This window comes from Trichechus manatus, unplaced genomic scaffold, assembly GCF_000243295.1.
Source record: "Trichechus manatus latirostris isolate Lorelei unplaced genomic scaffold, TriManLat1.0 scaffold00056, whole genome shotgun sequence".
Lineage (NCBI taxonomy): Eukaryota > Metazoa > Chordata > Mammalia > Sirenia > Trichechidae > Trichechus > Trichechus manatus.
This window is the reverse complement of record NW_004443992.1, coordinates 9,120,136-9,146,309: the sequence shown is the minus strand read 5'-3', so window position 1 is coordinate 9,146,309 and position 26,174 is coordinate 9,120,136. Positions and strand designations below refer to the sequence as shown.

The window sequence follows — 26,174 nt, the reverse complement described above, 5'->3', positions numbered from 1 at the left end:
GTAAGTAGAGCACCCCCTACCCACCTTTACCCCCAAATCATCAAGGCTGTTGCTTTATCTGTTTTCTCTATATCACGAATAAAGAAAACCTTTTGAGTTATAGTTTACTCCTTTTTTTCCATTCTCTTTTTGTACACAGTTAGCATCTTACAAACAATTTCCAGTTTGTCAATAACCCAGCTGCCCCTGCTTTATCCTACCATATCTAGAGCTTCTTCTACTGCCAGGGGAGCCTTTATGGAGGTAGAAAATGGAACTTTTAGAAATTCATGGCAGAGAAGCAGTAACAACTTTGAGAAAATTGAGCCTTGACGTTAGACTTCCAAATAACACATACAGCTTCACTTGTCCTAAGATATCTTTCATTATAGTACCTGAATTTTCATTTTCTTTCTTACAGTTCTTAGAATTCTGTCAAGTAGAGATTTATTTGGATTTACAAATAGTCTCTTAATGTTGTAGGTAACTCTGGGAGTGTTAAGGGTCTTAGCCCACTTTAGTATGAATTAATTTAATTTTCGTTTTCTTAGCTGAAATCAGCTACAAAGAGGGATGGGAGTAAAGGAGGTAATGGAGTACAGTACTCCTAGATGGGATGGAGTATGGAGGGTATGAAGTACAGTAGTCCTTGATGGAATGCTACCGTCCAGGGTGTACTAAGTACCTGGGAAGAAGTTGTCTTAAAAGATTAGAAAGGAATGCAGAATGAGGAGGCTATTGAAGTTAAATTTCTTCTATGTCAAAATTTTTCCTAGGTTTGACCCTGTAGTCAGAAAACGGAGAGGAAGTTTTCTTTCTCTTTTTCTTTCCTACATTCCTTGGACCCTTGTTATTCAGCCTAATACTCTAGTACTTAAATCTGCCATGTTAGTACACCAGTTTTGCCACATTGGGATGACATTGCCTTATGTGGGTCAGCCCATTGTTTCTAGAGGAGGAGATCTACTTTTTAAACAACTAACTTACAGTCTTTCTGGATTGAGTCTGTTTGTAAGTTGAGGACTGTTTGCATTAGTTTTTACTTTTAAATAGATTTTACCTTTTAAAATGTTGTAGATTTTCTGTTGTATAAATTCACCTTCTTTTGGTGGGCCTTTGGCAACAGAAAGACAGCAACCCAAGCTGCACACTTCTTGGATTACTCTGAAAGGAAAGTGATACCTGCCTTTTCCCTGTTCTGGTTCCTGATTCTGTGTTGGTCTTACCTGGTCTACACATCAGCCTCACTGATGAAAGAACTGGAAATCAGGAACTTTGGACTCAGGACAAGCAAATGCTCTGTCCCAATGTGTGAAATCAGATATTTCACTTCCCTTCTCTTGGTTTCAGATTACTTATCTTCAGAATGAGTGGATTGTATTAGCTCAGTAGTTCTCAAATTTGACTGATCATCAAAATGACTTGGAAAGCTCTTTATTTTTTTTCCCCTTTTTAAAATATCCACCCTGGGTTCTTAACCCAGACCTACTGAATCAGAATTTATAGGGTCCTTGTAAATATGTGGAGCCTTGGTGGCACAGTGGTTAAGAGCTCAGCTGCTAACCAAAAGGTCAGCAGTTTGAATCCACCAGCAGTACCTTAAAACCCTGTGGGGCAGTTCTACTCTGTACCATAGGGTCGCTTTGAGTCAGAATCAACTCGACAGCAAGCGGTTGGGTTTTTTTTTTTTTTGGTTCGTGAATTTGTACTTAACAAGCTTCTGAGACAATTGGACCCAGTGATCTCTGAAGTTGCTTTCTTTAACACTGTCGTTATTTGTGTTCCGTAGTTGAGATTACAAGGGGCCCTGGTGGCTCAATGGTTAAGCGCTCAGTTACCAACCAAAAGGTTGGTGGTTCAAACCCACCAGCTGTTCCATGGGGAAAAAGACCTGGCAATCTGCTCCTGTAAAGATTACAACCTAGGAAACCCCACGGGGCAGTTTTACTCTGTCATATAGGTTGCTATGAGTCAGAATCAACTCAACAACACAGAACAACAGTTGTAATTACATCTCAACATATAAAGTATTTTTAGAAAGGGGAATTTATCATCTTGATCATAAGAAAATATTCAGATAATGAGTAGCCTGATGTACTATAAGGTCCTTAGTTTATGTCATCGTCACCCTCATTATCACCATCATTATTTTGTTACAGAAAATTTGGGCACTGTAACTACAGTCCAGCTGTTGCAGGAGGTGGCAAGCCGATTCAGCAAGCTGTGCTACCTAATTGGTCAGCATGGAACCTCACTGAGCAGCTTCCTTCACGGGATAAAGGAAGCCAGGAGTTTGGTCATTCTGAAGCATGCAAGTCTCTTCTTGGATAGTTATACAGAGCAAGTATCCAGTCCTGTGTCATGTTCAATCCCTGCAGGGTTATTCTGTCAAGGAGAACAGCTCCTTAATCAGAAGAGACTAGATTAGGGAGATTTATAATAAGGTAATAGAAATTGCAAAGCAGTATCTTAATCTTAAACCAACTATTGTTTTGCATTGCTAAAATTTAGTTTTCTCTAAGGGGAAAAAGAGAAGGTTTAAAAATAATGAGTTTTTATATTCTCTGTTCTAGCAGAATAATTGATATTAGTGTGCTTAATTCACGTAAAATGTACCATAATCTGCTTTTTAGAGACCAATTTTGTTTACTTAAGTAAATTGTTATCAAATTTGAGGAAACGGTAGCTGTAAACAAATTATTTCAAGACAAGCTACTGATTATAAATATGGAGCTGTTCTTATGTCTGTTATTTACTGTTGTGTAATTGAAGGGTTTAAAGACCAGACTACTTTAAAAATAAAGATATTTTCTTAATAAAGTTTAGGATAGTTATCCAAGGTTTTCTCTGTTTTTCAAGTAAAAAAATCACAAGTGTATTTGAAAACTTAACTAGAAATATTCTTTACTTTTTCTTAATTTGTATTTTGACATTTTGATGTCAGCCATAATTTTAATGTTACTTTAATTTATATCAGGATATGCTTTGGTCTGAAGTATAACTTTTCTTCTTCATTCACTCATTCCTCATCTATCAAACAAATATTGACTAAGGGCCCACTAAGTGCCAGGCACTATGCCTAACTCTGCAGCGACAGCACGGAGCCAGTGAAAAGTATCTGCCCTCAGGGTTTTCATGTTCTGTTGGTATTTTGTTTAGGTTATTTATAGTAGAAGTAATATATGTTTGCCTCCCTGGGTGGCAAACAGTTAAGTGCTGACTGCTAGCTGAAAGGTGTGTAACCACCCAGAGGCTTCTCGGAAGACAAACCTGGCGATGTGCTTCCGAAAGGTCAGAGCCTTGAAAAGCGTGTGGAGCGGAGTTCTCCTCTGGTGCATGCGGTCACCACGAGGCGGAATGGACTTGGTGGCAACTAACAACAAAACAATGCGTATTTACTTTTAAAGCTATAAAAATAAAGGTAATCAAAAAGATATTTAAAATCCTCCATAATCCTACCACCAGAAATAACCATTGTTAATCTACTTAGTGTACTTTCTTTCAGACTTACATATATTTGTGCATATATATGTATGTGATTTTAATTCTAAGCAAAACTGAGTATATTTAAAGCCACTGACTGAAAGGAAATAACCTGGTTTGAGTCTTTAAATCCATCATCTTTCAGACATGAAAAATAGAAGTAAGATAATTTGATACTAACTTTTTTTAAACTAGATTTTATTTTTGTTGTGTGAAAGTTTCAGCTTTTACTGGTGTAATTTTCCTTTTTTGACTTGTGTTTATCTCATAATCTCTCTATTTCACTTCTTTTTGTTCTCTGATACTTCAGGCCTTATGCTTGAAATCCTTTTATTTGGGTACCTTGGGCTATTTTTAATTGGAATCTCCCTTCTACTTGTAAAACCTACCTTCTCTCTCAAAGTCAGTTATTTCCATTTTCCAGTCCAGGAATATGGAAGAAGTGTACATAGCTCAAAGTAATATAGCAATACTTATTCTCTAGCAGTGTATCAATGCTTAATCAAGATTTTCTAATGCCATCTCCCTTAAGCTCTTTTAACATGTTTTCTTACTGTCTCTACTGTTCATTTCTGAAGACTTAATTGGGAAACCTGAAGTGAAGATTAGAAAAATTTTACATTAAAAACTAATGACTTCAATCATATTTTCTCAAGTTTGTTAATCAAGTTACCAAGTAAAATCTACAGATTAAATTCCAGCCTATCTTTGGGACTTTTTAAATTTCCTATTTTAATATCTTCTTTACTAAAATGGCATTTTCCCCCTGGTTATTGGGATTATCTCTCCAGTCCTTTGCAGTTTATGAATGTTGACATCACAAAAGTTGTGAAACTCTTCATTGGTGACACCAAGAAGTATCTGTTCCAGGTACTTGTTCGAAAACTCTCAAGAAGTAATTGAGATTTTTAACACTAACATCCATGTGTTTTCTTTTTGCTCAAGGTATTGCACATCTGTTACAAATTTCCTAGTTATGGGAGGATTCCAGCTTCTTGCTAAGCCTGCCATGTAAGCAAATACATACCTTCCCGTTATCATTCTAATAACCAAAGAGCATGTTTTATAGTGTTTGTCATTGCCCAGGGAGAGCTTTGACTTTGTCACTTTATCAAATGAATCAACATGTAGATTTTCACTAACTTGCAAAGGACAAGGTGCTCTTAGTCCCTGATTATCATTAGAAGTAGTATGGTATTGAAAAAGCACTGAACTAAAAGGCATAAGAGCTGGGTCCTTCTTTAATGCCACCACTTATTATCGCTGAGACTTCGGAGGAATCTCTTCACCTCACTAACCTAGTACTTTCCATCTGAAAAATGAGAATGCTGTCTCTTCTTTGAGGAACAAATAATGTATGTTATGGTACACAGGAAAGTGCAAAGTATTGCACAACTATTAAATATTTGTATTTAGCTTCTGGATAAATAATAAATATAGAAGCCTCTTTAAATGAGGCCAGTAATTCTGAACAGTGTAGTTTCTCAGCATGTGTTGACCTAGCAACAAAGTCAGATTTAAAGAAGTTCAGTTTTATTTAATTAATGAAATATCTCCTGGTGGTGCAATGATTAAGTGCTCAGCTGCTAAACAAAAGATTCAAACCCACCAGCAGCTCCTCGGGAGAAAAGACCTGGCAATCTGCTCCCGTAAAGATTTATAGCCCATGAAACCCTATGAGGCAGTTCTGCTCTGTCCTACAGGGTCACTGTGAGTCAGAATCAAGTTGACGGCACACAACAACAACCCAGATTTCACAGACATTAATGTTTTGCCATGTTTTCTTTTGCTCTTATATCTTAATAGAGGGGGTAATAAAATCCTTATCCTGTTTTTATTTCAGAGGGAACACTTTTATTGTTGTGCCATTAAGGATTATTACCTTAAGTTTTTGGTAGAATTCATTTACAGGTTAAAAAGCTTACTCCAATTCCTAAAAATTGAATAAGAATTTATTTTTTCAATGTCAGATATTCTTGAGTTCCTAAGATAAATTTATTTGGTCGTTATATGTTTTTTTAATACATTTCTGGTTTTAATTTGCTAATATTTAGGATTTTCATATCTATATGAGTATGAGATTTTTCTTCTTTTCTGGACTTGCCTAGTTTTAGTAATTAGATTACACTAGCAAATAAAAAAAATGAGTTGGGGAGCTTTCCATCTTTTTCTGGAACAGTTTGTATGAGATAGGGATTATCTGTACTTCGAAGATGTGGGAGAATTTTTTTCTAAAAATAAATGGCCTTCATGGGGGCAATTCCTGTAGGTAATTTTTACTGATTTGATTTCTTTAATGAATAGAACTGTCCAGGTCTCTATTTCTTCTTAGGGTTTTAATTATCTATAGTCTGGAAAATTGTTCATTGCATCCTTGTTTTCAAACGTATTGGCATAATATTCCTATCATTATCTCAAGATGTTTTCACCTCTACTGTTTTAACTACAGTGTTACTCTCTATTTTCCATTCCTACTATCTGAAGATTCATGTCTTTTATCAATTCTGGAGAAGTCTAAATATGCTTGCTCTTTATCTTTTTACCTTTAAAAATTTCTTTCATCATTTTAAACATACTTATTATATTTTCAGGTTTTTAAAACAAAATTATTATACAATATGTCATACATATAAAAGAATGTAAAACAAATAATTGCAGTTTAAAGTATAATAAAATGAGTGTCCTCACCCATGTGTCTGTTACCTAAATTAATAAGTAGAATATTATCAGTACCTTAGAAGAACCTTTGCCAATCATAACCTCCTCCCCTGAACCCTGTTCAATTATCAAATAATCTGACTCCTGTGCTGATAATTTTCTTGCTTTCCCTTATACTTTTGGCAATGGGTATGGGGTCCCTAAACAATGTTTTTATTTAAAGAATCTGAGTAACAAGCACAAACCTAGTCATGTAAGGAAAGAACAGTATTGCCACTAGTAGATAGAAAATGCCCCCCAAAAGAAAAGCTGAACAGAGTCTCTAGTTTCAGATTTCCTGAGAGTATACTAGGGCCCCTTTTGGGACAGACATAGGCAAGGACTTGAGGAAAACAGTAGGGTTTACAAGAGTCAGAACATTTCCGGTATAGTGTGGACTGAGTACTGAACATCCAGGAGAAATATGGTCAGAGAGGAGATGTGTTCACCTTGTCTTACCTCCGTCTCTCAGGAGCAGGTCAAAGCAGAACGCTTCCGTAAGGTTAAATGAGTATCCTCAGCTGATCTTGGCAGCAGAACGAGTAGGGGGAAGTAGGAACATCAGGACAAGTCAAAGATAAATAAAAATCTGAGCCAGGTTCCCCAGGGCACTCTATGCTGTTTTAATTACTTTATAAAACAATCAGATTTGTGCCATTGAACTTTTGGGTTCCTGGAAGTAATGCCTATTTTTATTCTATCTTTCTAAGATAATATTTCATAATTTCTGGGTTAAGCATCTCTTTACTCATAGTTCTCTAAGGGATTATAAAATGACACATTCATACCTTTCACAGTTATGAAATTGCGTCCTGTCTAAGGCCTTGTAGCTAAGAATTGTAGTATAATGCTTACAAAGCACTCAGAGTAGCACCTGGCACATGGTTGTTGCACAGTAAGTGGCAGATAATAGTTATTATTCTGTCCCACTAACTCTTAGTTCTTTACAAACCTTTTAAGTATTGTAAGTATATTTAAGTCTGGTGAGCATAGTCTCTTTGGGTTGCTAATCAGTATTAAAATTTGTAATAAAATTTTAATAATGAACATGTAAGAACTAAATGTTAGCTTCAGTTTGAAGTGCTTTTGAAGAGCTCAGCATTGAAATCTTCACATGCAGTTTGCTTTACTGTTTCCTGTTAATTGTAGTACTGGTGCCTGCAGCTTTTTATTACTCTCCTGTAGTAAACTCTTATTAGGTAATCAACAATTGAAGGAAAAAAGAGGAAACTACAAGTATTTTACTATTCCATACTATTGCTGTTGGAGCAAGGAGATTTGTTTCTCCTTCAGTATAACTGATTAGACCAGTTAGTTTTGCCATTCATTGCTGTGACTTTTGGCTGTGAAATTAACAGGTAATGATGTCAGCTGGTCTCCTCTGATTGTTCCCTGAAACTGTGGGACACATGGTTCATTTTCAAAGAACATAAGGCACAACTCCCTGAATAACTATTTCTATTAGAGTTATTATTACTATTGTTACCAATTGCTACTTTTTATACTCAAAAATTCCATTTTATAGCTAGAGAAATTCTTTAAATTATGTCTAGCTCATTTCATTGTGTTTATCTTCTACTACTTTCTTAGCACCTAAAAATATGCATTATGAAAAAGGTACTATCTAGTGAAATACTTTCTATTTAATGTCATGTGTATTATCAAAACCAAAATGATTAAGTGAATCTCTTTCTTCTTCTACCTCCAGTGATTTCCTATATAAAAACCAAGAGCTGTTACAGGATTTGTCAGAAGTGAACGATGAAAACACCCAGTTGATGGAAATACTGAATACTTTGTTTTTCTTGCCAATCAGACGACTTCATAATTATGCAAAAGTTTTGCTAAAGCTTGCTGCTTGTTTTGAAGTGGTAAGCTCCCATATATATCCTCTTTGGATACTTGGGAAACCAAGGATCATAGTAGTTTGTTGGTTTGGGCTATGCCACCACAAAATCTGGAACTCTCCTAATTTTAGTTTACATGTGTCTAATTAAATTTGTTTTTCTTCATAGAAATGAAAGAGGAGGAAAGTATGATTGTAGGTAAATCTAGTTTTCTTTGTTATGGATTCAGTTTCCACTCAGGGCCTTTTTAGCCTTGTCTAAAGTTGAGCCTTAATTATGAGTGCTGTGCATTCTGTGGTTGACAAAGTTTATTGAATGCATCCTGAGTACAAGTTACACAGAGATCTTTAAAGCCCTTTCTTTCCGTATACTGGCACATAACCTGTAAGGCAGTGGAGTTACCGCGTGGCCTAGATTCATGATAGACTCATGCCAGGTGTTTGGGTCACCTTAGTACAGTGTGTGATATGAGAAATCACAGGATTACAAGATTTTTTCAAATATTAACTAGTCCAGTTTCTGCATAAAATCTGTTGGGTGGATTCCTAAACAGCACCATTCTAGGATATGGGTGCATGTTAAAGCTCAGACCTTCACCTTTGAAACTGTACCCAAATGTGTGATTTCATCTTATTTCTACTCCAAAGGCTCCTAGAGAGGCCGTAATGACTCCAGGGTCCCTTATAGGTTTAGAATCTTTCTAGTCATGCGATCTGTCTCCTGCTATTGACAGATTTCAGTCTCCAGAGTGAGCCCGGAACTGATGTGGGCTTTCTGCATTTGATTCTGCTGTGATCTGTAGGCCTTTTTGTTAGTCTGGTTTCAATTTTAGCTGAAAGACCTCTATTTCCTTCCTGAAAACTCCTCCCTTCATTGTCAACCTTCAAGGCGTGAGTCAAAAGTCGCTTTTGCTGTGAAGCCCTGTTGTAGTTATCTAGTGCTGCTATCACAGAAATACCACAAGTGGGTGGCTTTAAGAAACAGAAGTTTATTCTCTCACAGTTTATGAGGCTAGAAGTCTGAATTCTGGGTGCCAGCTCCAGGGGAAGGCTTTCTGTCTGTGTTGGCTCTGGGGGAAGGTCCTTGGTGATCTTCATGTAGCAAGGCATCTGTCTTCTCCCATTTCTGCTTCCTTAATCTCCTTTTATATTTTGGATGAGATTGACTCAAGACACACCCTACACTAATCCTACCTCATTAACATAACAAAGACAACCCATTCCCAAATGGGATTATAACTACAGGTATAACTACACATATTTTGGGGGGACACAGTTGTATCCATAACAACCCTCTCTGACTATACCCTCTTCTCTCCTCTTTCCATTTCTTAAGAATTAGTTGCTTCCTCCTGTATGTTTTGCTAGCACTTTCTCTCTCCCTTATTATCTTAACACATTATACCTGGGGTCATTAACCAGTGTTGGGTATCAAAATCATCAGTGGGAGCTTATTCAAAACCACATACCTATGTTCCATTCCTGGAAATTGTAATTTAATAAGTCTAAGGTATAGCCTAGACATCATTGTGTGTGTGCGTGCACACACATGTGGGTATGCCTTCTCCAGATAAAAATAGAAATAACAATATTTATTGGATGCCTTCCATGTGCCAGGTACTATTCTAAAATTGTTGTATCTATTCATTTAATCCCTGCATCGATCCTGTGAAATAAGTATTAATATCCCCATTTTACAGATGAGAGAATTAAGGCACAGCTGAGAATTGGCAGAGCCAGGATTGATATCAAGATACTCTGGCTCCAGAGTCTGTTATCTTACTCACTTTACTGTCTTTTCTGACCTGTAGCCTGTTAACAAAACCATTGCATTCTGGAATGCTATATGTTTTTCTCTCTTTTTTGCTTAGTTATAAGCCCCCGGGAGGCAAAGATCATGCCTTACTTTTTTTTTTTTTTTTTTATCCCTAGCACTCAGAAGAATATTCTGTATGTAGTAGATACTGATTTGAACGGAAAAAATGAAAATGAATTACTCTAGGAATTGTGAAATGTAATTACTGATAAATGTGAGGGATCACCCTTTCATATTACTTTGTGCTCACTCTACACATGGCACAGCAGTTATACCCTATACCAGCAATTGGTTCCCAAAGCATGGTATGCTAGACCCCTAGGGATTCCAAAGACCCTTTTGGGGGCTTCCCAAGGTCAAAAATTTTCATGACAATACCAAAAAAGAAAAACCAAACCCTTTACTATTGAGTCGATTCTGACTCATAGTGACCCTATAGGACAGAGTAGAACTGCCCCGTAGGATTTCCAAGGAAGTGGCTGGTGAATTCAAACTGCCAACCTTTTGGTTAGCAGCTGAGCTCTTAACCACTGTGCCAGCGGGGCTCCAATGCTAAGACATTGTTTGCCATTTTCACTGTGTTGACATTTCCACTGATGGTGTAAATGGTGTAGAACCAAAGGTAGGTAAAACTGCTGGCTCCTTAGCAAGAACCAAGGCAGTGGCACGAAACTAGTAGTAGTTTGTACTAGTAGTAGTACTAGTAGTCATTGTATTCTTAACCACCATTCACTTGCAGTTAAAAAACAAAACAAAAATACCAGTTTCACTTAAGAATGTTCTTGATGAAGCAGTAAAAATTATTGATTGTATTGCATCTCAAGCATCGAGTACACATCTTTTTAATATTCCTTGTGATGAAATAAGATGTATACATAAAGCAGTTCTGCCACATACCGAAGTATGATGGTTGTATCAAGGAAAAACGCTGGTGCAGCTGTTTCAGTTGAGAGCTGAACTTGGTTGCCTTTTTTTTTTTTTAATTTGAGAGAACAACCTACAGGCTAACCATGGTTATTCAGATTTGAGCATTTGGCAGAAATTTTCTCAAAAATGAGTAAATGAGTCTGTCACTTCAAGGAAAACAACTGACAGTATTTGTTGCCAATGATAAAATCTGAGCTTTCAAACAAAAATTAGAATTTTGGGAAACATGTATCTACCATTGTGAGCTTGACAGCTTCCCAATACTTAAAAGACTTTCTCTGATGAGATTCGTTCTAATATTGTATAATGTATCAACAGTGGGATTATTAATGCAGTGAAGCAATATTTTCCAAATGACCAATTCATGATGTTACAGGATCATTCATGGATAAAAGATCTATTCAGAGTGCACCATGACCAATGGATTTTATTGTAACAGAATATGAAAACTTCATTGATACAGTTTCAGATTCCACATTGCAGCTACCTTTAAGAAACTACCACTCAAGTTGTGCTATGCTATCAAAGGAGAATATCCCCTAGTTATTTGAAACGACTATTAAAATACTCCTCCCTTTTCCAACTATATATCTTATGATACATATTTCAGCCACACATATCATAACAGATTAAATGCAGACAGAGGCAGATATGAAAATCCAGCTGTCATCTTTTAAGCCACATAATAAAGAGAGTTACAAAAATGTAAAACAATGCCACGTTCATCACTAGTTTTTTGTTTGTTTTGGAAAAAGTTATTTTTTACTTAAAATGTTATTTCATCTTGAAATGAATTAATAAAGAATTCTCAGTTTTATTTTCTAATTATGGTAAATGTTAATACATATAACCTACATAAGCAAAATAAAGGGGTCCTGAGACCAAAACATTTGAGAACTCCTCTTCTATCCTGAGTTCTGTTTATAACAACTGCCAGTATTTGTTTCTTTCCTCCTTGAGTTATTCCCGTTTCATATGTAATATATATCTGCATATAGTAGAGTTTTTCTGGAACCAATCTTCTTTGCCCAGCTCCCTTTCATGCACCACATCTGTTCTTGAGCAGAATTTTCTCCCTAAGCTTAAATATTACATAACTAAATTACACTGAGGAGTTGTCTCTTATTTTTAATTTTTTCCTTAATTGTTGGCCTCTAGACTTCTCCAGAATACCAGAAACTGCAGGATTCCAGTTCTTGTTATGAGTCTCTTGCTCTCCATCTCGGCAGGAAAAGGAAGGAAGCAGAATACACGCTGGGCTTCTGGAAGACCTTTCCTGGAAAAATGACGGTAAACTGTGCCAATTGTCATTACAAACAGCAGGCATTTCCTTAACAACTGCCATAATTTTCTCTATTCCTCACTGTTTATGGCAATAAATGGTTTAATGACCCCATTTCTAAAATGCCTAAGACCATAGCAGTGGGTACTCAAATATCAACACCTTTCCTCAGTTCCAGAAATCCTCTCTGAAGACTCATCTTCTTTAGTTTATTCCTGCCTTCTTTTTAATCTCTGAGCTCTAATTTTATGAAGTGTTTGGACCCATCTTCATTTAACATCAAGATAAGCTATGACTAACAAATTCCCCTAAATGTGATTTGTATCTTTTTCATTGTCTCTTTGCATATTAAAATAGTTTTAATTGTTTGCCTTTGTGTTTTCTTTTTAATTCCAGGATTCCTTGAGGAAGCCAGAGCGTCGACTGCTGTGTGAGAGCAGTAACCGAGCCCTATCTCTACAGCATGCTGGGAGATTTTCTGTGAATTGGTTCATCCTCTTTAATGATGCCTTGGTCCATGCCCAGGTAGGCTGGGTTCCTAACCTTAAGAGTTCCTAGCCTTCTGGAGCCATTGAGGCTGGATGGACACCTGAAACTATTGCCCTGAGATAATCTTTAAACCTTAAACCTCACACCAAAATTTTTCTCGGAAGTCCACTTTGAACCAAACAACAGTTTAGCTTAATTAGTAAGATATGCCTGCTTTGAGCATTGTGCTCTTTCAAAGATTTACCTATGTAGAAATAAATTGACAACAGTGTCTCAAAAGGTTAGATGAGAAGCTTAGGGGGCAGTGACTATACACTGATGGTGATGGAATAATTTGGAAAGGGATAGTGAGAATGGTTCCACAACTTGAAGAGTGTAAACAATATCACTGAATTGTACATGTAGAATTTATTGAAATGGTATATCCTTTGCTGTATATATTTTCGCACACACAAAAAATTTAAAAAAGAAAACATCCTGGAAGGTGGAGTACTGAGCTTATTTAATTAATTATACTACTAATTTATATAAAAAAACTAGTGTGATTTCTCTGAAACTGTCAAATAAAAGAGAATGTTTAGCTACAGCTTGTATTTGTAGTACAGGCTGGATTTCAGATTTCAGGGAGCTTTTATAGTTTCTAGCCTTAGAATGTCAGCCATGTGAAGAGATCCTTAGAGCAGAGATGGCCAAGCCTACTGGGGATAGCCATGTTACAGGGACTTTGTGTCAGAGATGGTGGCACTCATGAGGGTTTAGCCATTTGAAGGCATTTGTGCAGCAGAGACTGCAGGGCAAACATGACTTAACGAGAAGGGTATGTGGACTGAGACCCTGGGGCCCACATGTACTTTCTCAAACATGTCTGCATGTTCTTTTTCAGTTCTCCACTCACCATGTTTTCCCTTTGGCCACACTGTGGGCGGAGCCACTTTCTGAAGAAGCTGGTGGTGTGTGAGTAGGTTTCCTACTTCTACCCTCCACCTCCACTCCCATTCCTTCCGTCTGTTACCCAGGTTTTTTCCTTAGACAGGAAGAAAAGCTCTCTGCATAATGAGGCTCACCTTCCAACATGTAGTGGTTTGTTGTGAAGATCATGACGGGGCACCCCCTGTGTCCCTGTGGACCTTTATATAGGGTGTGGAAGGGATTCTCCATTGCTCACATCCTCATTCCCAGAGCAGAGTAACTCTGTGTCCTCTCTACCACTGTGGGAACCAAACCCAGAGCGTGAATACATTTACATTTAATTGACTCTGCTTCTCTTGAAATTGCTTTTCATATTTGAGGATTGATATTGTAATGATGGGTTTCATAACTACTGATATTTTATCCTTGTGAACATTTTAGGAATGGCTTAAAGATAACTACACCTGAGGAGCAGTTCTCTCTCATTTCATCAACACCCCAGGAAAAGGTTAGTCCATTAAGGTATTTTCTTTCAGTCTTTGGGCTGGCTGTTTCTGTCTCTGTGGTAGTAAAGAAGAAATAAAAATTGTTTTTATTATTTGATCAGTGGTCCACAGTTACATCTGACAAATCTTCATTGAACCAAGACTACAGGATTTTTTAAAATATGATTTAATCACTTTTAAACAAATAGTAATGAATTCCAAGAACCAAAAAGTATTAATTAATAGGAAGAGCATTAAGAGACAGAAAAATTATTCACACCAAGGAAAGCTCACAGGATTTAAAGCGGTGCTTGATGAGTTGTTGCCTTAAGCTTATTGACATTTACTTTTTTGCTCCTAGACTAAGTGGCTACGGGCTATAAGCCAAGCTGTGGATCAGGCTTTGAGGGGAACATCTGATCTTCCACCTTATGGAAGTGGCAGCAGCATTCAGAGGCAGGAACCACCCATTTCCCGCAGTGCCAAATATACTTTCTACAAGGATCCTCGCCTAAAGGATGCAACCTATAATGGACGCTGGCTTTCAGGGAAGCCTCATGGCAGGTGAAAATGTCTCAAATTTATGCCTAGCAGGAGGATGATTGACTAACTACTGGAAAAGTATTGATTATCTAAGATACCAGTTGACATGTATCATTCTTTGCCTATTCTTTCCAGAGGGGTTTTGAAGTGGCCTGATGGAAAGATGTATTCTGGCATGTTCAGGAATGGCTTGGAAGATGGGTAAGAAAATTGTGTAAAACAAGAGACTGTAAATTCAAGTTCAGGCAAAAATTACATTTTGTGTTCAGAGTTATTTTCCAAAACATTAGTATATTTTTATTTTTAGAGATGCATGCATTGTATTAAAGCTTATAATGCAGATGTGTGAGCATGCAGAGAGCTAGGAATCTAGGATGCCCAGATTTACCAAGAGTGAATCACTACCTTGATAGCTGTATGTATCACACAGCCTTTCGTTAAAATGGAACTGTGTTTTCTACCCATTGTTCCGTTGTGAAGACTGAGGACTTTGGGTAATGTTGATGATGAGACTGTTGAGACAGTAGTGCCCCCTTTACACAAAGGGACATAGAATTTTCTGTTTAGTAGTTTTAAGTCATCGTTAATTTCTACGATATGTTAAAGGGGAGACCTTCCAAGTGATATATTATCAGTGATACTCTGACATTTTGCATAAGCTTGACATCTTTTTTAACATGGTAAATATATTTGTATGATAAATTTATGTCAATGAAGTATTTTACATCATGTTAGAGAAGTAATTTATTTTACTATATAAAAAATATTATATATATTGGGTAGGTGATTTTTTTTGTGTGTGTGTGGTAATATAAACTTCTGTGATGCCTTTATTTTTTTTAAAAGAAGATAAATTTATTTTATCACAGTACAGGAGGCTAGAGTTCTGAATAAAACACCCAATCTCTTTGTGTAGTGAGGCTGATGCCCCATTCCTCTAAGATTTGCCAAACAACTTAGCTTAAACCAAGACCCCATTTACCCCTTTCGTCCTATAGGCAAATCTTTTCTCTATCTTCCTTGTCAAAATGTTTACTGATATATACATAGAAAAGGTGAATGTGTCATATATGCATCCTCTGATTTTTTTTTCCCTGTTGGCAGGTATGGAGAATACAGAATCCTAAACAAAGCATTGAACAAAGAAGACCATTATGTGGGCCATTGGAAAGAAGGAAAAATGTGTGGTCAAGGAATCTACAGGTAATAAAATTGGAAAGGTTATTGGATTGGTGTTGCTTTTTCAAAGAACCAGTGTAAACCTAAATGTTTGTGTAACCAAAACTTCCGAGAAATAGTATTTTATATACTCTTCGAATGACTGAAACTGTGGTAAAGTCTTCTTTTAAAGATCAACCTCTCTTATCAAAAGGTGAAAACATTAGTTCTTACCTAAATTGTACAAGCCTTATGAACCATAATTTTCTCAGAGTCTCCTAAATGTTTTGCCTATAAATTTATCTTATTTTTATTTCTCAACTCTAATGTGGATAAAACCCATCATTTTCCCCTCTCAGAGACACTCATTATTTCTTTTCCACTTGAGGGAATCAGCGCACAATTTTTTTCTAACTTCTTAGCCTCCATCATAAAAAAATGAGATTTTTGATTGGTGAAAAATAGTCATATAACAAATAATTATAACTACCACTGAAACTTGATCATAGTTTTGGATTTCCTAAACTTTGTAGAGATGAGAACCGAAGTCGAGTGTGATCTTCACCCATTTTTTCTACCCGCAGTTATGCCTCTGGGGAAGTGTTTGAAGGCTGTTTTCAAGATAACATGCGTCATGGTCATGGGCTTCTACGAAGTGGAAAATTGACTTCCTCTTCTCCCAGTATGTTCATTGGCCAGTGGGTAATGGATAAGAAAGCAGGATATGGTGTCTTTGATGATATCACTAGGTACAGTATTCTGCTGCTTATCTCAAAGTTTAATGTGAGGATAAGGTTCCTATACTTCTCCAAAAACAATGATAACTTTATAAAGTCTGAGTATCTTAATAGTGTTGAGAAAACTTGTAATAAGAAAACAGGATTTTCAGTATCATTTTATCCATTTTTTGTAGACCAAACAATAGGTCACTTTTACCAGATCAGGATCATTCACAATTACCATTGATACCATTTTCGTTAAAGCCTCACACATGCAAAGGTTTTAGTGTCTCAGAGAGGTTATCAAACGTTTAACTGTTATACAAAAAAAAGCCTTTAGTGCAATCGATAGAAAGATGAAAGAATGAAAGATGAGGAAACCAATGGAAATTCCCTTTTGGGTTATAGAATGGTATCTAAACACCTTTTTGCTTAGGTTTTCCTATCAGATCAGAGACTTGTTACCATGCCAGAAACTCGGAATCAAGCTTAGTTAAATTCAGGTAACTAAACCTTAGGGAGGAATGTAGTTCTTTTGCCTCCATATTTGGTTTGGTCTAATTTTAAGGACCACCCCCCGCTTTTTGTGTTATTAATTACTACTGCTTCCATAATATGAGATTTAAAGATTTTGCTGTTATCATTAAACTTCATGATTATTTAACAAACGTTTTATCTTTGTAATGGAGTTTTCTCTGCATTTTAGTAGGTGAAAAATGAGGCTTGTTTATGGCTCATTTTTAAGTTTGTAAACTTTTGAATAAGAGAAAATTGTGCATAGATTTGATTCTGCTTATTACATTTTAGATGAAATTATTTAGAGTTGAATTCTTGGCATCTTGCTGCTTTTCAATTATATATTTTAAAGTTACCTAAGAAGTACATGGAGTATATACTAGAGAACATTATTCTGAGTAAGTCTTTTGCTATCACTTTGTCCTGTTTGAGGAGACATAATTAACAGATACCAACCTAGTAGAGATGGTGGATATCTCCCATGTGATAGTTTCTCCCTGACTTTATCCTTACCAGCATTGTATTTTTTTTTTTTTTTCTTTTTTAAAAAATTCTCATGCAGGGGAGAGAAGTATATGGGAATGTGGCAAGATGATGTATGTCAAGGGAACGGTGTCGTAGTTACTCAGTTTGGATTATACTATGAAGGCAACTTTAACCTTAATAAAATGATGGTAAGTGGAATATTTCCATATAGTTACTATTGACTTTTTAAAAAATATATACTATGTCCTTATTTTTTTTTAATTGTCTTTTTATTAATGTTCTAAGCCTCTTAGTACTATTTTTCTTGTCTTTTAAGATTACTTAAGGCTTTGGGGATATGGCTGCACATACTCAAGTTATTCTGCATTGTACGTGTTGTGATTTTTGTTTTGTTTCTTCACAATAGGGAAATGGAGTTTTACTTTCTGAAGATGATACTATCTATGAGGGAGAATTTTCAGATGACTGGACTCTTAGTGGAAAGGTTGGAAACTTTCTTCTTTCTGTCTCTACTATAATATTTAATTCTTTTCCTAGACTTTTTGAAAAAACTATATGCCATAAAACTTACCTGTTTTAACTATACAATTCAGCGATACACAAAAGCTACCTCAAAATGTATTATGGACCTAAATATGAGAGCTAAAACTCTAAAACTTTTAGAAGACAACACAGAAGAAAATTTTAATGACCTAGATTTCTTAGATATTACATCAAAAATATGATTCATAAAAAAAAGTTGTAAGTTAGACTCGGAGCTTTGAACTAGTTCAAAATGGTTCAGTAATTGCCATCATAAACAAGGGCTGCGTATGCGTTGCACAGCAACCAAATCTGTTACCTGTCAGATTTTGACCCAATAGGAAACACACTGCTGTGGTCTGCTGAAATATGGCAGCTGATCGTGCTGCTTTGAATGTCTGTCGCTCTCCACAGTCCTGCCTATAATCCACTCTCTAATATCAGGCTGCTGAAACTTTCACGAAAAAGGACTGTGGCAGGACTTTTGGAGAGCAGTGTTATTATATTATCATATAATATGATGTATAATTTAAGAGTCTATAATGTAGTTATAAGACTACTATTATGCTACTATATTATATTATTATGTAATATAATATAATGTCTAGAATATATAACAATCTAAATTTATCTTTTAGCCTGTGGATACCCAATTGTGCCAGCACCATTTGTTGAAAAGACTATCCTTTTATCATTAAATTTTCTTGGCACCTGATTATGAAATTAATTGACCATAAAATGTGCTTATTCTGGATTCTATTTATATCTCTTCTTATGCCAATACCGCTCTGTCTTGATTACACTATAGATTTCAAGTAAGTGGTGAAACCAGGAAGTGTAAGTCCTCCAACTTTGTCCTTTTTCAAAATCGTTTGGCTGTTCTGAATCCTTTGCCTTTCTATATAAATTTTAGGATTAGCTTGTGAAATTTTGTAAAAAAAAAAAAAAAAGAAGCAGCAGAAAGAAAGCCTGCTGGGATTTTGATGGCAATTGCGTTGGATCTCTAGATCAATTTGGGGAGAATTGACATCTTTATAATATTGAATTTCCCAATTCATGAACATAATCGTCTCTCCACTTAATTAGAGTATTAATTTTTCTCAGCAATATTTTGTAGTTTTCAGTGTATAAGTCTTATATTTCTTTGGTTAAATTTATTCCTAAGTATTCTTTTTGATGCTGTCGTGAATAGAATTTTTTTTTTTTTAAATTTCATTTTCGGGCTGTCCATTGTTGTTATATCAAAATACAATTAATTTTTTAAATTTTGTTCCTTTATCCTGAAACCTTGCTGAATTTATTAGTTCTAGTAGTTTGTGTGTGTGTGTGTGTGCAGATTTCTTAGGATTTTCTGCGTACAATATCATGTTGTCTGCAAATAAAGATAGTTTTACTTCTTACTTCGTAATTTGGAAGGCTTTTATTTCTTTTTTTTTGCCTGGTTGCAATGAATAGAATCTCTAGTAGAATGTTAATAGAAGTGGTAAGAGTGGATATTATAGCCTTGTTCCCACTCTTTAGAGGGAAAGCATTCAGTCTTTCACCATTAAATATGATGTTAGCTTAAGGTTTTTCATAGATTTACCAGATTGAGGAAGTTCCTTTCTGTTCTTAATTTGTTGTGAGTTTTTATCATGAATGAATTTCGGATTTTGTCAAAGCTATTTTTATGCCTCTGTTAAGGTGCTGACCATCTGGTTTTTATCCTTTATTTTGTTAATATGTTGTGTTTAGCAACCAACCTTGTTTTCCTAGGATACATCGCACTTGGTCATGATGTAATCCATTTTACATGTTGTTGGATTTAATGCTAATATTTTGTTGAAGATTTTTGCATCTGTATTTATTGAGGGATATTGGCCTGTAGTTTTCTTTTCATGGTATGTCTTTGTTTGCCTTTGGAATTAAGGTAATACTTACCTCATAGAATTGAAAAATGTTTTCTCCTCTATTTTCTGAAAAAGCTTATGAAGCCTTGATATTTTTAAATGTTGGGAGAATTCACCAGTGAAGCCAGTGGACCTGGGCATTTCTTTGTGAGAAGATTTTAACTTTCTAATTCAGTTTCTTGTTATAAGTCTATTTAGATTTTCAGTTCCTTCTTGAGTCAGTTTTAGTAATTTGTGTCTCTAGGAATTCTTCTGTTTCATCTAAGTTATCTAATTTGTTGGCATAAAATTGATCTCCTAGTATTCCCTTATGACCTTTTTAATTTCTGTATGGTTGGTAATAATATTCTCTTTTTCATTCTTGATTTTGGTAGCTTGTGCCTTCTTTCTTCCTTTGCTCTTTTTTGGATCAGTCTAGCTAAATTTTTTCCATTTTATTGATCTTTTCAAAAAACTGTTTTGGCTTCATTGATTTTTCTCTACTTCTTTCCCCTGTTTTCTATCTTACTGATTTCTGCTTTAATGTTTATTGTTTCCTACCTCCTTGTTTCTTTGGGTTTAATTTGCTCCTCTTTTTTTGGTTTTGTAAGGTGAAAGCCAGGATTATTGATGTCGAGATCTTTATTCTTTTTTTATATATGCATTTACAGCTAAATTTCCCCCAAGCACTGCTTTAGCAGCATCTTGTAAAATTTGATATGTTATGTGTTTGTTTTCATTCAGCTCAAAATATTTTCCAATTTTTCTTATTATTTGTTCTTTGACTCATGAATTATTTTCATATATATTTTTGTACATGCATGTATACACTATTTGCTTTTTTTTTTTTGAAGTGTGTGGACTAGTAAAGAGTAAGTTAAAAAGGGCAACATTAACCATTTAGTGTTTATTTTTTCTTGATTTTTATTTTTTCTTGCCTCATTGCAGTAACTAAACCCTCTAGTAGAATTTTGAATAGAAGTGGTAAGAGTGGACATCCTTGTCTTAATCCTACTCATAGGGGGAAGGCATTCAGTCTTTCATCATAATTATGATGTTAGCTGTAGTATTGAAAATCTTTCCTCTAATTTCACATTTTTCCCTCTAACTTTACCTAGGGAACACTGACTATGCCAAATGGAGATTACGTTGAAGGCTTTTTTAGTGGAGAATGGGGATCTGGGATAAAAATCACTGGAACCTACTTCAAACCAAGTCTGTATGAGAGTGACAAAGACAGACCCAAAGTTTTGTGAGTAACTAGTGTTAGTTCTGGATTAATTCTTGAGTATCTTGAGTTGTCTTGCTTTTATCAAAGCTGGTTAATATCTTAAATGCAGAATCAAGTTTTTAAAGTCTTTTTTTTTTTTTTATTGTACTTCAGGTGAAGGTTTACACAACAAATAGTTTCTCATTAAACAGTAGTACACACATTGTTTTATGACATTGGTTAACAACTCCACGAGATGTCAACCCTCTCCCTTCTTGACCTTTTTTTTTCTTTTTTTTTTTTTTGGTGAAAATATACATAGCCAAAGATATACCATTTCAAAAAAAAAATTTTTTTTTTTTTTTAAATGAAGTGTAACCTCCTTGATTGGTCAACTGATACCACTATAGAGTCTGAGTCTTAGAGCTTAGATGTTTAAAATAAAAGGACCATGTGTGGGAGTGATCCTGTTGTTAATGGTGGAGGTGATTGAAAGAGAGCATTCTTAAGTGGAACCCCTATGCAAACTTGATTTTGAAGAGTAAAGATCAAGTCCATATATACGAAGTGGAATAGTATAATCTGCATATATGGTGAAAAAAAGGCAAAATCTAAGTATACTATTTTCTTCCTCATGTTGTTCGTATGTGTCATTTCCCTTAATTCATTCCAGCTTTGTTTTTGTATTTTGATAGCATCTCAGATTCTTTGTTCTGATGTGAGCTTGATGTATTTTCTGTACAATGTTTATTCTTAGAGTATTTTTAGAACTTCTTATATAATACATTTCACATTTCTCATTGTGAGATGTGCAGAGCACAAAGTCCTTGTTTTAACAGGAATCAGTTTTACAAAATCAATTCTGTGAAACTGTAGAAAGCAGAGGAGTTGATTCTAATATGCTTTGTACTTAACGATCTATACACTTTCATATCTAATCAACCGTAAATAGCTAAAAACCATCCCTTTAAAACTTTCATTCAGTATTTTTACAGTGGAACCACCATCAGCCTAGGCAGTTTTTGTCACAGAAGCATTCCCAGTTGTGCATTAGAAAATTTCTACTCTTCAGGTCCATTTTTGCACAAAAGAAGTGATTAATAAAAGGTTGACATGACTTTATTAGCAGGAAACTTGGAAACCTGGCAGTGTCGGCTGATGAAAAGTGGAAAGCAGTGTTTGATGAATGTTGGCGCCAGCTGGGCTGTGAGATCCCAGGCCAAGGGGAAGTTTGGAAAGCATGGGACAATATTGCTGTGGCCCTGACCACCAGTCGGCGCCAACACAGAGACAGGTGAGTGAATGCCTACCCAGCATGTGGAAGAGCGTGTTAGGAAGATGAAACTTAAAACCAGTAAATAGTCAGACCTCCTCTACATTTAATTAAAAACATAATTTAAAAGTTGATATACTTCTGCTTCCAAGTAAGATGTAGTAAAGTGTCTTCTGAGGCCTTCTAATGAACCACTGAACATGTGGGTGGTCATGGGAACCTATGAAACAGCTGGTTTTTTGTTTCAAATTAACTGTAAAACTTGGACAGAATGCATGAATAGCTTTATCTTCTACTGAACTCAACCAAGCCTGGACAGAATGTATACACAGCTATTTGAGAACTCTGAAGTAAATATCAGCAAGTGAATTGGGGAAGAACACCAGAACTCAAAGTACCACTGAACCAGTGGTGAGTTTACTGGTTTTTTTCCTCCAATATCCCTTGACCTGACCTCAACACAACCTGAAATCTGGAAGTAAGCAATGCAGTGCAGGCAGACAGAGAGCCAGGGAAAAACCTTTGGTTCTAGCTCAAAGAGCAGAAGAAGGAACTCCTAAAGCATAGATGTGATGGAGGGTATCCCCCAGGTTTTCTTTCTCCTCTTTTTCTTCATTCTCTCATGCCTCAATCCCTGGGAAGTTCCCCATGTCAGGGGTGGCAACAGCAGTGGCTAGAGCAGCCAAAACTTATGGACTAGAACCTTCCTGCCCTGTTTGGTGGATCCTTAGGTCCAAGAGGGCAAAGCTAAACCCCATTGCTTTTTTGGCCTCTCTCTCCTCCCATCGTTGGCACTAGATGTGGCACAGCCTTGAAAGTGGGCAGTTTCTAGCCAGAGAACCTAAAAGAGGAGCTGAGGGTACCAGAAAGTTCTGTGAAGATAGTGGAGAGGGAGGAGCTCAGGAAAGCAACCCTGCAAAGTTGTTTATGAACCCCTGGGCTCACCCCTGATCTGCACATGAGTAGATTTGATCCTAATTAGCATAGCAAAGACTTGGAGAACTGAGCTAATGAGCAGACCTCTACCCTGATCTCAGACTGACCACTGAGTGGCAGACTCATGGGACAGACACAGATAGCACTGCAAAGTCTTTGAAAAGTGAACTGACATTGGAACCATAGCTCACAGAAGGCTGAAACAAAAATATCAACTGTTATATGGGTTTCCGAGACCCCCCACACATTCAGTGAATCACTAGAAGGACTCATAAGGCTCAACATGCAATCATACTCAGAGGTAAGATTTATTATAACAAAGCAAGGATACACAGCCAAATCATAAGAGAAGAAGACACAAGCGGAGTCTGGAGGAATCCGTGTGCAATCTTCTTGTGTTCACGCCCTCCTATGAGGGTCAAATAGAGCACACTCTCTTCCCAGCAGTGAAATACAGTCACACATGTGCATTGTGTCTGCCCATGGAAGCCCATTAGAGACTCAGTGCCCAAATTTTTATTGGGGGCTGGTCACGTAGGCACCTTGTGGCTAGCAACTACGAAAATTCCAGAGCCCCAGAAGAAAAGCAATTTTTCACTATAAAACACATATTTGTATAGTCTAGGCACAGCAAAACACCCTTATCAGTTAGGGAACATTTCAAATTGGTATAGGGAACTTTTTTGAAGTTTAGTTCCCAGACACCAGCCAAGGTCCAACCTTGCTAGTAGCTCCTTCAAAGGTAACAGTCTCAGGCCTGTATTTTTTGCATGTCAGCATTCTCCACAAGATATAAAGAAGATCCACAATCTTATAATACTCAAAATGTCTGGGATAGAAACCAAAATTACTCAGCAATCACTTGGGGAAAGACAATCAACAGACATCAACAATGAGATGACGTAAATGTTGGAATTATCTGATAAGAACTTTAAAGCAGCTATTATAAAAATGCTAAAGTGAGCAATGAAAAATACCCTTGAAACAAATATTAAAATAGGAAGTATTGCAAAGAAACAGAAGATATAAAGAAAAACTAAGTCAGAATTTTAGAACCGAAAAATATAATTACCAAACTAAAGGGCTCACTAAGTGAACTCATGTCAGAATAGAGATGACAGCAGAAAAGCCAGTAATGTGAAAATAGATCAACAGAAATTATCCAGTCTGAACAATTGAAAAAGGAATGGAAAAAAAGTGAACAGAGCCTCAGGGACATGTGGGGCGACAACAAAAGGTCTGACATTTGTGCCATTAGAGTTCTAGAGGGAGAGGAGAAAGAATCCTGAGCCGAAAAAATATTTGAAGAAATAGTGGTTCTAAAGTTTGGTGAAAGACATGAACCTATAGATTCAAGAAACTGAGCAAATTCTATCCAGGATAAACCCCCAGAAATCCGTGCCCAGGCACATCATATTCAGATTCAAACAAACAAACAAAAAAACTTGAAAACAGCTAGAGAAAAATGATGCATTACTTAGAAACAGTAATTCAAGTGACTGCAGATTTCTCATCAGAAACCATGGAGGCCAGAAATTTTTAAAGTACTGCAGGAAGTTACTGATGTGCTTTTCTTTCTCTTTTTCTCCTTTTCCTTATTTTCTCCTTTGCTTTCCTATTCTGCGTATCTTTTCTCCATCTGCCTTTCTTCCTATTTCTTTGTTCTGTAACTTGACCAGTAACTCCCACAAGCATGTTTATCTTTTGGACCTAAAGAACTTGCTAATTGCTACAAGTTAGTAATTAACTGAAACTTTGTTGAGTATAATTCTAGGTAACGTTTTGTTTGAGCTGTCTTTATTTTTAAAATGTCAGAGAGCTCACCTTTGATCTGTGTGTGTAACTACATACACTTGATTTTTAAAATCCTTCTTATGCTGATTTTCATTTACATGTGTCAGGTGCTTCCTTAGTGTCTGTGTTTTTTGCTTAGTGTGTGTGTTGTTTTGTTTTTTAGAAATCAAGTGTCGAAAAAAGTATTTTTACCTATATTTGGAATAAATGGGAACTGATTATAGTATTTCATTCGTGACGTTCACAATTGGAAACTCACGTAATTGATCAAAGCCATGGGCTGGCCCCTGTGTGTGAAGTAGATCATCAGTCTTCATTGACATAGTCCCTCACTGTAGACGCTGAGACCTTAGCTCTCTGGTTCACGTTGGTTAACTGTTGAGTGTTACTGAGGAATGAAAGTAAATGAACTTTTATATAAAACCATGTTGCTACCACAAAGATATAATTTGTTTATCTAGAAAAATATAACAACACTGTGCGTTATTTCTAATTTCTTATTGGTTGTAATCTAATGATGGAATGCCATTACCAAAAATTTCTAGTGTGTGTTTTGTCTTAGCCTCTTCACCGAAAGCTTCCCTTCACCCATTATGTGCATACCTTGCCACCTGTTGGAGTGTCCTTGTTTCTATCCTTGCTCCTTGAGCTCATTTTTTTTTTTTTAGGGTTAAACTTTTTTTTTATTTTCATTTTTTTATTGTTGTAGTTGAAATGAAGTTTACATTTCAAGCTAGTCTCCTGTACAAAAAATTATACATACATTGTTATGTGACCCTAATCGCCCTCCCCATACTGTGACAGCACACTCCTCATTTCCACCCGATTCCCCATGTCCATTCAACCAGCTCCTAACCCTCTCTGCCTTCCCATCTTACCTCTGGACAGAACTCCCCATTTAGTCTCTTGTATCTACTTGAGCTAAGAGACACACTCCTCACAAATATCACTTTATGTCCCACAGTCCAGTCCAATCCCTGTCTGAAGAGTTGGCCTCGGAAATTGTTTTAGTTCTGGGCTGATACAGAATCCAGGGACCCTGCCTTCCAGGGATCCTCCAGTCTCAGTCAGACCATTAAGTCTGGTCTTCTTACTAGAATTTGAGTTCTGCACCCCACCTTTCTCATGCTCCATCCGGGACTCTCTGTTATGTTCCCTGTCAGGGCGGTCATTGGTGGTAGCCGGGCACCATCTAGTTCTTCTGGTCTCAGGCTGATGAAGTCTCTGGTTTATGCG

At 36.3% G+C, this 26,174-nt stretch overlaps 1 protein-coding gene across 1 annotated transcript in view; it reads left to right on the top strand.

The window, feature by feature from the left end:
* Positions 1-26,174, top strand: part of ALS2 (alsin Rho guanine nucleotide exchange factor ALS2) — an 81,969-nt gene that overhangs the window by 42,113 nt on the left and 13,682 nt on the right. Inside the window, exons 11-25 of the mRNA XM_004378227.2 lie at positions 2,139-2,319; positions 4,408-4,473; positions 7,868-8,030; positions 11,907-12,038; positions 12,427-12,555; positions 13,403-13,473; positions 13,870-13,936; positions 14,275-14,477; positions 14,592-14,657; positions 15,561-15,659; positions 16,199-16,363; positions 17,412-17,523; positions 17,742-17,819; positions 20,844-20,977; positions 22,062-22,229. Coding sequence (XP_004378284.1) covers positions 2,139-2,319; positions 4,408-4,473; positions 7,868-8,030; positions 11,907-12,038; positions 12,427-12,555; positions 13,403-13,473; positions 13,870-13,936; positions 14,275-14,477; positions 14,592-14,657; positions 15,561-15,659; positions 16,199-16,363; positions 17,412-17,523; positions 17,742-17,819; positions 20,844-20,977; positions 22,062-22,229 — 1,834 coding nt within the window. The remainder of the gene's footprint in view (positions 1-2,138; positions 2,320-4,407; positions 4,474-7,867; positions 8,031-11,906; positions 12,039-12,426; positions 12,556-13,402; positions 13,474-13,869; positions 13,937-14,274; positions 14,478-14,591; positions 14,658-15,560; positions 15,660-16,198; positions 16,364-17,411; positions 17,524-17,741; positions 17,820-20,843; positions 20,978-22,061; positions 22,230-26,174) is intronic.